Source organism: Hesperophylax consimilis, chromosome 16 (assembly GCF_061612785.1).
Source record: "Hesperophylax consimilis isolate HC1 chromosome 16, BYU_Hcon_1.0, whole genome shotgun sequence".
In the NCBI taxonomy this organism is placed as follows: domain Eukaryota; kingdom Metazoa; phylum Arthropoda; class Insecta; order Trichoptera; family Limnephilidae; genus Hesperophylax; species Hesperophylax consimilis.
Genome location: NC_142851.1, coordinates 2,740,578 through 2,753,307, shown reverse-complemented (window position 1 = coordinate 2,753,307; position 12,730 = coordinate 2,740,578). Strand labels below are relative to the sequence as shown.

Genomic DNA, 12,730 nt, shown 5'->3' with positions numbered 1-12,730 from the left:
CACTCAATATCCACAAAGATGAGTTAGGCCATGAGAGTTAGAGCGTTTAGAGCTAATGCAAAAAAAAATATTAATAACATTGGCGCAGCCGGTAAGATGAGTTTCACTGTATTGTTTTTAAAAGTGTCAAAACTTTGTCTGTCAGTGACTAATGTATTTGTTTATTCTGTTGCAGAGGTTCAGTGTTCGGTGTCCTCCCAGGTGCGGTACACGCTCCGCGCCTTCTGGGGCGTGTCCATTAGGGAGCTGCACGGGGCCCTGTGGAGACCCTGGGGACAGCTGCGCGAGGCCCTGTCCCGGGGGGCGCTGCTGGCAACCCCGCACTGCCAGTACAGGGCGCCGGAGATCAGGTCAGTCCCAACCCATTCACCTAATATTAATCTTTAAACTTTATAAATAAATATGTAAATGTTTGTTTTTTCAAAATCTTAAATCTCCAAAAGTTCTTCACCAATTGCTTTGAAATTTTGACACAACTTTGCATTTGAATACATGTGTGTTTTTTTATATTTCTATATTATATAGGTGTCACCTGTGACAGATAAAAACACGCTTTTATAAAAAAACACCGCCATCTGTTGGACGTAAAAGCAAAACGCGCTATTGACAGACTGAGCCACAATTATTTAATGTCAAATTCTCGTTACTTGTAGTGTTAATTTATTTATATATCAAAACCCTTTTTAGGCTTTTATTTAGGAATAGATAAAAATTGTGAATAATCTAGGGATATTATAATTGTAGGATTTGTAAAGCTGAAAGTACCTATTCATAAAAATAAATATTTGCCTCAGGATCATTGCCTTTGAAAAGGCAATCAGAAATTAACGTTTTAAAAATTAACACTGTTAGTAAACTTGTAAAATTACGACGTCTGTCAAAAATTTTAATGCATGTTTCAAATATAGAATTATTAATTCATTAAATAATCTTGGTACCTCCTTTATCGACTTTCTGAATTTTTCCGACAATCAGTTCCAATTTTGAAAATCAAAGCAAATTCCAGTTCTTAAGGTCATTGAACTGGAGTTAAACAGAAAAACACCACTGAAATCAATATATTTATTTTTATTTAATAAGTTTTTTTGTGTATAACTGAACTGCCCCAGCAACAATCTTTTATGCTTAATTGAAAATGTCCAATTATTACCGTCCATTAGTATTCTGGGCAAAGAGGGGTACATATGGTAGTTAGTTCCAGAATTTTTGCACTGAAATAAATCCCGACTTCTACTTTGTATTACGTAATGACATCCAAAAGCTCAAGTTATATTATACATGCATTATTTAAAATTTCATATAGAACTACCAAGTCACTGGAAATCTTTCTGTTTGACAATTTTAGCATATTCAGATCATTTATAAGGACGGGTTGTTTCAGAGAACTTGAACAATTTCAAAATTCAAATTCCAAAACTAATTTTCAAGTTCTGTGAAAGTTCTGTCAAGTAACTGGCCTATAATGATATAATAACAGAACTTGAATAGGACTTTCATAGAAAATGAACATTGAAATTTGATGAATTGTTCAAATTCTATGAAACAACCCATCCGAAGTGTGTTATAGTTCAACAAATGAATGTATTTTTGTGTTTCCATGTGTTTTAGAGACGGCAACCACTCGGAGCAGATCCTGCGGTTGAGTCTGCCCCCGCCGGCGCAGCTACGGCTCGGCACCCCTCCGCGCCTGTGCTACCCGCTGGTGGTACTGCTCACCAGGGATGATGACCCCGACCGGCTGCAGTCTGATGATACTGTGAGTACTTCTTAATAACTTCTTGATAACCGATGCCAAACATGTGCCAGCGGATTCTATTTAACTTACTTAATTATGTTTTTATTAATCGTAACTTGCCAGATAATATGCTTGCATATATATTTTTTAAAGTGTATCTTCTACTATATTGTGTAATTTTCCCAGAATAGCTAATTATATTCAGAGAAATGATTTTTTAAACGTATCCTTAAAGTTACGCTGCACCGAGAAAACTTACTGATTATAAAATACTTTTAATTTATTAAAAATCTTGTCAAATTATTCATTTTCCTGTTAAAAATGGGATTGCAGGCCTTTATCGATTGAATTGACAGAGTTCCTAACAAAGTATCAGTTAAAAGCTGGTGTTTTATGAGGACATGGCTGATACAAATACTGATATTGATATTGACATACTGATATTGTCGCATTTTGTCATGATATTTATTAGGAAAAGAACACGTGTTCTCGATATATTCTGAATGACAAATATTTTATCAGGATATTGGCATGCTATTACTATATTTTAACATGATCATTTTTCTCGTGTGGCGTTCAAGAGGTTAAGACCCGATGCATTCCGAATTGTATATAACATACTTCCCTTGAACATTTAATGTTTTAGGTTTTTATAAAATGATATTTTTTTAAGATAATCTTTAAAAAGTAATTAGATGAAATTAGAAAAACTTCTATATACATTTTTTTTGCTCTTTTTTAAATAGTTCATGTTTTTTGAATATTTTCACAACACTTGCACACACTTTTTCATTATAATGTTTTTTTTTAATAATAGCGCACTTCCTCTAACATTCGTATTTAAATATTATTTGTTGAACTATAAATTTCAATATTTTTACTACAAGCAATCTTTTGTTTATATAATTTACTCATAAATTTCAACATTCTTATTAAAGCAATATTTTTTCATTTTACATAATTTTGTCATAAATTTCAATATTTTTTATTAGAGCGATATTTTGTTTTTATATAATTTTTAAAACATCTTCAGTAATCTTCTCCTTTTTGAATGCTTACTACGGAGCCTTAACACTTCAAACACATATTTTTAATGCTTCATTCCCACCTACCTTTCATTCATTCATTCATTCGTCTATTTCTTCACTTATCTAGACACTTCCATTCATCATCAGCATTGTAAACCTTTGAGAGTCTTGGTCGCTTCCAAGAAATCCCCCCCAGCCTCTGGAGATGACTCTCCATACTGATGTATTCTTATAATTTGTGATAATATTTATTCAGTGTTAGGCAGAAGCGAAAAGTAAGGTCAATGACATGAAATCCTAATTTTCCTCAAATAAATTAGTGCCGAGCGTCTGAAGGCAAATTCTCTTGCATTTGTGTTTTTATAGAATGTGGGCAGAACTCGCCTACTATGGCAATAGAATTTAATGTAACTTACTCTAAAAATAAATGTGATATTATTAAATTGTTACTTTGGGTTTTGTGATAAGAGATAAAAGAATGTTATGGCTTGTGGGCGACTGTGTATCCAAAGTAAAGTAAATTTTTTCTTACTTTGAGGAAATTGATCAATCATTTCAAATATAGAATTTAATTATTGAAGACAATATCAGCGATTTTTTAACTCTTGACAGGCCAAGATGCCAAATGAAACGTCTGTAACCAAGTGGGTTTTTCGACGACGCCATTCATTTTTCTGTCTTATGGGCTTTTAAACTATAGAAATCCCAATTATTCAGTCAATTATTAATGGTAACTAATGTATTTGCGCAGGAATACGTAAAATAATAAAATGATATGTCAAGCATAGCTAATATAAAGAGGATAGTAATTTTGGGTACTACCTACTCCTCCACATGGCTGCGGGATAGTTAAAGGAAAATTTGAAACAAAGATACGGTCATTGGTAGAGCAGTGCCCCGGCAAAGCGAAGGTCCTGGGTTAATGTCCTAAATGCGACCGTGTCTTTTTCTGTTAAAATTACTAATATTGTCTTCAATAATTAAATATTACAACTTGATGTTTTACTCATTAAGTTATTCCAAAAATAAATAAAGAATTATTTTCTGGAACAGATAATCTTTTCATACGGTAAGGTTCAAGGAACCAAAGTGCACTCCAGACACTAAGGACAGGTTGTTTCACAGAATTTTAACAATTCATCAAATTTCAAAGATAATTTTTAAATTCTGTAAAAGTTCTATCCAACCCCTGTTATTGTTTTACGTGTGTGATCCGCAATGAAGAAGTTAATTATTATAATATGTATTGTTTGATAATTGACGCAGGTTGTGTTGGTAAACGTGGTGCACATCAGGGACTCGGTGTGCCCGCTGCCCACCAGCATCTTGGCCCAGTACCTCAAGCAAGCCAACGGACAGTTGTCTTGTCTCAAGGTTGGTACCAACATTCTTACTACATTCACAACTCTCTTAGTTCTACTTAACACACTTCGGCCGGGAAAGGTAGTTCTACCCGTTCGGTCGATTGATACAGGCCGGGAAGGGTAGTTCTACCTTTTGCGCCGGCCTCATTTCAATGACAGAAAAGACGGAATTATTCAATGTTTTTACATAAATATTATATACCAATCTCTTTGTAAAGGTCCCAACTATAATGTACATAATTATCGAGTCGTAATGCAAGTCTTTTTTTAAATTTATTTTTTGCCTATCGTTTACATCGGTATTTCCACAAAAGGATAGTAAATTATTTGTTAGCGAAATAATTCGATTCCTGGAATGAGGGTTTTAATGACCGTGAGACCCGATTCGAATCTCTTTCTCCGTTCCGCACCCACTCAACTCAAATGTGCAAGCGAGCGAGAGATGTCGGGCGTATTTAAAAAAAGCAGGGATGAGCAAATACCGATAGGCGGACTGTAATAAATATATTACAAGGTTAATTGAGTTGCATTTCAAATATTATTCGATTTTCATTTAGTACTTTTATAGCTTGAGTATGCTGAGTTACTATGTAGAAATTTTTAGTAAAATAGATATAGCGATTTAAAACAAATTAAAGAAATTCGCACGGGACCTTTTACTCCGCCCGGACACAGCATAACGCCAGCGCAATAAATACCCAGCCGAAATGTGTTAATATGTGCCACTTTCAATCAATTCATAATTGAGTTGTTTGAGCGCATTACCAATTCAAAAATTTGCAATTTTAGTTAAGTATCAGGAAATGCTTAGTATACTGATCTAAAAAGTATCAAGTGGTAATCTGTGGTTACTTTAGAAATATACGTTTTTTAAATATTGCCATAAATAAATCACCACCACCAAATGATTACAATTACATTAGATCAAAGTCCTAGAATTTCATTTAAGTCTACTATAATTAGATGATTCAATCTGCCCAAAATATTGTTTCCTAATTATCTCAGAACTATGCTTTTGTGCAGTTCAGTGTCTTTCACATGCCAAATTCCATAGTACACCATCTTAAGGTTTCAGGGGGTCTTTGAAACAATATTTTTCAATTAGAAAGTGAAATTGTTGTTAGTTATGAATTAGATCTGGTGTGCAAATATAATTTAATTTTTGATAATATTTTTAAAAAGACATTTAAAAAAGCAAATTTTTGAAAAATGTTTTCTTCATTTCCATAGCAACTGTATCTGGCGACTGGCAACCCGGCCAGCTACGAGGTGTCGGAGCCCCCGTGCGAGCAGCTGTGCGCCGTGTGCCAGGCCTTCCCCCTGTCGCGCGCTCTGCTGCCGTGCCGTCACACCTGCGTATGCGCCCCGTGCTTTAGTGAGTACTCATTATTCATATAACCCATTAATTTTTTATTTTATTATAGTGACTACTTAAACATTGTACGTACAAAATATGATGTGAATATATATATGTATAGTAAATTGTATTTCTTAGTCCTCCTCACTAGGGTGACCTGTGCTGATGATTGAAATCCAAAATAAGATTTCACAAAAAATAAATTATTTGTGTAATTTATTCTTAATTATTTTTTGCCCCCTGTCTGAATTTCTGTCCAAAATTTATTGTTTATCGTCACCTCTTTTCTCATAAATTTATGTTTTCATGAAGTAAGTTAGGTTACATGAACCCTAGGAATTCTGAACTCTTTTGTACTAATAGGGTCCCATTAGCTCAGTTGGTAGAGCACTGTCACGGAAAGACAAGGGTCCTGGGTTCGAGTCCCAGATGTGACCGTTTCCTTTTCTGATTTTTCTGTTTCAGATTTTCGTTTAGAAATCACTAATATTGTCTTCAATATTTAAATATTACAATTTGAGGTTTTACTCAATAAAGTTCTTCCGAAAAATAAATCTTTTATTAATGTTTGAATTTGAGACGCGTGCAAACTAAGGAATGGAATATAGATAATATTTCCCCAAAATATAACTAAAAATTAGCCAATTATTATTATTAATACATTACATAGACATGCTTGTCTCTTGTCTCGGAGAAAGGGGGTTTTCTTGTAATCACGGTTAGAGACTTTACAATTAACAAAGCATTTTTTGTTTGATTTGCAGACAAATTGGACCGTTGCCCAATCTGCCGATCTCCAATTCACAGTTACTTCTGCATCCGCGGAGAGGACTATCTGCCCATGGAGCCCAGCAGTACTCCAGAAAAGAACCGGTTTCGATGGCTCGATTCCTGGAACGACAGATTGACAGACTTTCTCGGCTTTCGATAAAACTCTACGCTTTTAGGACACAAAGAGCTAAATTCTCAAATTGGAAATGGTTTTTGGTCATAAAGAACTAAATCATTAAATTGGAAATGGGTTTTGGTCATAAAGGGCTAAATCCTCAAATTTGGATATGGTTTTTGGTCATAAAGAGCTAAATCCTCAAATTGGAAATGGTTTTTGGTCGTAAAGAGCCAAATCCACAAGTCGTAGAAATTGTTTATGGAAACCATTTCCCCAGATGTAGAAAAAAAAAAATTTAACAACAAGGACAAATTCTCGGCTGTTGAAATTATTTTTATTTGATAGCTCAAAATAAAATCAAAAAAGAGAAATTTTCTAAAGATTTATTCAAACACATTAAGATTACTTTGTGTTTGTACAACATTAAGTGTCTCACATAAATTATTGTATTCACAATGCGGAGAATACTTCATTGTGATAAGTGGTATATTATATATATTTTTGCTATTGTTGAGCTTAAATTCATCACAGCTTCAAAGTGTGTATTACTTTCTCAAAAAATGTGAAATTATTATCTTTAAAAATGCAACAAAAAATCATTCTTCAAAATTGGCTTGAAATGTGATTTGTTGCCATATTATTATTTAATGCATTCGTGATTTACATAAAGTCAAACTTTAAAAAAATGTTATTTTGTTTGAGGTAAATTTAGTTATTCCAATTTTGTATTATATTGATAAACAACTTTTTATTTTTCAACATTCTGTTATTTGTAGGAAGGCATTTGCAATAATGTTTCTTTAATGATAGAAACGCACTGAACTGATCAACTGATCAGTAAACCTGTAGATCATAGTAATGGCCTATTCATTATTAAGTATAACGCTGTAGTGTATTATAATAATTCTTAACAATACATTATGATAATTTGAGTGATATTTTACTCCATATCTTTTTTTTTGCATTAGTTACGCAAAGGAGGCCCTGAGGAAAAAGAATCCCTCAGGGCCTGTATCATCTTTGGGGATGCTGTGTAGAGGGGTCTTTTTAGGTAAAAGAAAGAAGTTCTGGGAAGGAAAAGGTATGAAGGGTGGATAGGAATTTGTGTCAATGTGTCCAGGAGCGACAGACGTATGAATCGGTTCCATGATATTTCATCAAAATTATAGTTAAACACACCTTTAAAATGTGATATAGAGTCATTAAAAGTGATGAAACAAAAACTAGGTTAAACAGTTACCTATGTAACCTAGTTTTTGTTTCATCACTTTTTATGACTTTTTATCACTTTTTGTAGGTGTGTTGAACTGTCATTTTGATGAGATATCCGGTCACCGTATGAATCGATCCCTCCCACTGCGGTGCAAGACAATGGGTCGAGAGAGTCTGGCTGGAGAAGTCAAAGGTCTCCAGTGGGTTAGAGTGTCTAAGAGTGACAGACATATGAATCCATCCCTCCCACTGAGTAATTTTGGAGAGGAAAGGGTCCTGCTAAGTCACTAAACGTAGCCAACCACTTGGAGTGACCTATGGTAGTGACGTTGGCTATCCAATAAATGGTTCCCCAATTGGTAAACTATCTTAGAATAATATGTAATTATTAAATAATGTTATAAAAAACAAATTACGCTAGAGTAGAATTAGTGATCTGAATCCGTGATATATTAGAAATTGCTCCAGAAAATGGTAGCCTGAATTTATTTAACGTTTGTAATAGAATAGATTTATTTTTTATATTATCGAGCTATAAGTTTGTCTAGTGAACTTTTATATTGCAAGCCCTGTACATGCAATCTTATTATGTAAATTTGAAATAAATATTTGGTTGATTGTAAAGTAATAATAATAATAATAATAATTTATTTCATGCTACGGCAATAAAATATAAAAATAACAAGAAAGGAATCAAATAAATCAACAGTACACAACAAATTAAAAAGAAAATAATAAAATATAGGTGCTTTAACAACAAAAAACTTTTACAATGGGAATATCAAATATAAAAAGAGATATGCAATATTATCATTCTTTTAGCACTTTCATTTGAAATTAATCATATTCATTCATTGTCCTATTTCTTTTCATGATCCGATTTTTTTATTCTTGTTCGTCTGCCACACGGCTATGTTATACAAATTGTAATGTTAAAATAGCCTGCCTAAGATGTTCTGAGGCATTCTACAGAATTTTAAGGTAGGGAAACACTGGTCCCGCGTACGCAATGCGTTGAGACTCCTAGACAACATAAAAAAATGATGCTTCAGGAACACACTTACCTTACGCAATGCGGTCCTATGCTCCCCACATAGCCCCGATCTGCAATCAATGCTAGCTATCCAGATCAGCAAGGAAGGTATAAATGGTGGATGGGGTGGCCGTCACGCCTTCCAACACGTATGACCAGTGTGATTCTAGACATATGTGAAGCATCAGTTGATTTGGTATACAAGGTTTTGTTTGATATTTAAGTATGTATATGTGTATTAATTTTGCTGTAAAAGTGGGAGATAAACAGCTATAGATTTGGTAAGACGTTATGAAGTGGTTTGAGATATGACTAAGCTGAAAGCTATATATTACGTTTGTCCGGTCAGTGACTGAGTTGGCATCGCTTTTGGTTCCCATCCAGACATCATGAGTTCAATTCCTCGGCTGGCTAAGTCCTCCATTCGAAACCCGGGAATGTTTGTCTTTTTTAAAATAAAAAAGCGTCTTTTAAGAACAGAAATAAGTCAGTTCTGTTCAGAATTTGCATTGCGTATGTGGAACCAGTATTTCCGCATACTAACTAACAAATTTTTTTGATTCTAATGCGCATGCTCTAATTAATATGATACATTTGTAAATATGGAAAGCGAAAATTCGTTATAGGAGACAACCTCATTGTGTGAATTCACTTATCCTCTTATAATTTTTAAATACCTGTGTGAATTAATTTGCAAAAGTCCAATCAAATTCTACTATCTTGTAAAGTGTTAAACATAGTTTATTGTAAAACGTGCAATTAAAAGAATGTCAAAAATAAGCAGTAAATAAATATTTCTGTCTACTCTTTAGTTTATATTTTATTTTTTATTAGTCCCTGTTTTTATTGAAAAAATGTAAATACTTCTTCACTTCCAAGGTTTGTGAAATTGATATATACCTACCTTGTCCAAACTAAACTGTAAAAAAATTATTATAGAAATATTTTTAAACAACCGTAGGTTATTTAGTTTTAATATGTAAGCGTAGTTTAGTTAAATAGTATTCCAAATAATTACATAAATAATAGTAATTTGTCTTGTCCATAATATTTTTGATTTCATGAAATAGTGCCGAGTTTTGTCCCCTTTCTCAGAAAAGGTACCTACTTTGTACCTACATATGCTTTTTTCCTCACACAATATTATAAAGGAGTTGATAAAGGTGCGAGATAAATTGTCTATTGCCGAATAATTGTCTTGCAGGGCAAGGTGTCGGCTGTCCATTTTGTTGTCTCGTCAAGATTGCCGTAATGTATAAGACAAATTCAGAACATGAAAAAACAATGTCCACCCACGAAATCGTGAAATTGTTCATTAACTTTAATCTTGTTTGAAATTATGATAGTTTTGGTAGAGGCTAGGTGTCAAACAGAGATGTACATATGTAACGGAGCGAGAAGGAAATAGATTTCGCCCTATTTTGTCATAATATTGGTAGCCGAGCAAAATCACCATCAAGACAGCAATACGTCAACAAGAATAGACAATACACGTTACTCTTGCGCTATATTTACTGACAATACAGAAAATTTTACCTTGTCGGCAAGAAATTATTATAAAAACATGATTGTTGACCAGGCTCTGGCCTTAAGTAAATAATTGAAACAGCCGGTCTTTCTTTAAAAAGGATTTTAAATTTATTTACATGAAGCAATTTGCAGAACTCCATTTCAATTTTAAGTTTTTCTTTTATATATTTGTAATGTCTTTCAATTACTACTTATATTCATAGACGGTTCGTCTAGATTACAAGGTTCTTTATTTACTATAAGAATTACAAAGTAATGTTACTGGACTGATGTCTCTTATTGTTTAGACTCTAAAAGTTATTCTGAGGGAACCGCTTCTAATACTGCGCTGTCTACCTACATTCGGCTAGGTTCAGGAATCTTCTCAGAACCTGGCGTGAGCGGGCATCGCTTGCGGCACACTAGCGCCATCTGGGGTAAATTGCTAAAACTAACTTTACCGACACAACAATATTATTATTCAATTTATTAAAAAAGTTCTGCTACGCGTGACAGCTGTTTCGCCTTCTGAAGGCGCTAATAATTTGAATAATAATATTATTGAATATATCAATTTGAATAATAATTTTATCGAATATATGAAAGAAAAAAAAACTGAAGCTAATATTTTTTTAAATCCTTGCTAACAATACTGCCGTGGTAACTAAGAACACCACAAGGTATGCCTTGAGACTCTCAAGGAAAACACTGTGTTTTTAGTTACCACGGCAGAACAGTGGATCTGTATTTTCTTCTTGAATAGTATTAAAGATTTTATTATAAATTGGAAAAAATATCAAGTTCCTGTAACAGTGGCTAGTAAAATAATTATTTTTGTATTAATTAATTATTTTCTTGCTTAAAAATTATTATTTTTGACATTTTATAACCGCATTCGTAATGATAAATAAATTATTATGTATTGTAAAAAATTTGTATTTGATTTTTACCTTTTTATCGTCCCATTCCAATGCACGCTTGATTCTGATGAAATTTTTTCTTACGCATTTTTATTTTTTAGTATCTTTATAAATTATGTTTTTTATTTTCTTGACTACTATACTAGGCTAAAATTAAATATAAATTGTAACTCTTAATTGGAAAAGTTAATCTCATCTCAGTCAACAGTCTATATATAACAGTCAATATCAGGTCACGCCAATATTGATAGAATCATTTGTGGTGAATTTTGGGAGGCGGGTATGGGTACCATCGCCCCGCGAACCATTTATTGGATAACCAATCAGTAGGACTCTCTCGACCTATCGCCTTGCCCCGCAGTGGGAGAGACGGATTCATAAGCCCGTCACTCCAGGACACATTGACCCCCAGATTCCTACTTACCCCCCATACCTTTTTTCCTTTGCAGAACTTCCTCTCCTTCCTTTCCCTAAAAAGACCCGCCACACAGCATCCCCAAAGATTACACAGGCCCTGAGGGAATTTTTCTTCCTCGGGGCCTCCTACGTGGAGCTAATGTATAAAAAGTATGTACATACATATTTATTTATTTCCTTATGATCTCCATAAAATGGTTAAACAACAATATATTACGGAGAATATAACAAATTTGAGAAAGTATTAAAAGGTCACGGGGGCAATTTTACTATTTTGTGAAATATGTCAAAATATAGTTGTTGAACTGTCTGAAAGTGACGTTGAAAATGTCGATGTTCAATGCAGAATCGTTTAGCACAAGGCTGCCCAACAGTTGGGCGAAATTGACGATTTAAAAATCACTGGCGGGCCACTGAATACTGACTTGAAAATGGTTAATTCATTGGTTTTGTTGTAGTGAAAATATCGACATTGGGATATATAACGGATAAATGAGTAATTTTTGTAAACAGTACCTAGACCCAGAGTTGCCAGGAGTTATCCCGGGGTCCAAAAAAGTATGTTTCTAATTTTCTCTTACTATAAATCAAGCCAAAATCTCTTCATAAATCATAATATTTGTAATGGGTACCTACCTACTTAATTATAAACCATTTATTTTATGTAAATTTTTTTTTTATTTCAAATGAGGAATTATACAATTTGTCCAAAGAAACGTCACTATATCAATGATATTGAATATTGAAAAAAATAAATAAGAAAGACTAAACAACACACATTAATTTCAGTATAAAAAAAGAATCTTTACGGAACCATTAAAACGGCCACCATCTTAAAACATAACGGAATGTATAAACAAATTTACGGAAAGACGAAATGCAAAACAGTTGAACGAAAACAGGACTTCGATGCTCAGTCTAAAATATTGATATAATATAATAATACACCTCTACTCTTTGATTTTATGAAAACGCAAACCCGTTTTTTTAATCTTAAATCTATTTATGTAAATAAAAGTTCTGTGAGAGCGGCCTGTTTATTTTTATACAGATCAACAGTTTTATTCCAAGACTAACCGTACCCCACTACACGTTACTGTGGCTTAGTTTGTCTGTGCAGATAGAGAAACAATAGCGCGTGTTTCTTTTACGTCACAGTCGACATTTATATAATACAAGTTGTGTCAAAATTTAAAAGCAATCGGAGAAGAACTTTCCGAGTTTTAAGATTTTGAACAAAGGAGCTATATTTGTGAAATTTTGCCC

The 12,730-nt window shown here is 33.4% G+C and overlaps 1 protein-coding gene across 1 annotated transcript in view; it reads left to right on the top strand.

Moving 5' to 3' along the window:
• Window positions 1-11,051, top strand: part of LOC149416550 (cell growth regulator with RING finger domain protein 1-like) — a 110,783-nt gene extending 99,732 nt beyond the window's left edge. The window contains exons 3-7 of the mRNA XM_089640811.1: window positions 176-350; window positions 1,609-1,756; window positions 4,030-4,137; window positions 5,358-5,502; window positions 6,249-11,051. Coding sequence (XP_089496937.1) covers window positions 176-350; window positions 1,609-1,756; window positions 4,030-4,137; window positions 5,358-5,502; window positions 6,249-6,415 — 743 coding nt within the window. The 3' untranslated portion in view covers window positions 6,416-11,051. The remainder of the gene's footprint in view (window positions 1-175; window positions 351-1,608; window positions 1,757-4,029; window positions 4,138-5,357; window positions 5,503-6,248) is intronic.
• The last annotated feature ends 1,679 nt before the right edge of the window (window positions 11,052-12,730 follow it).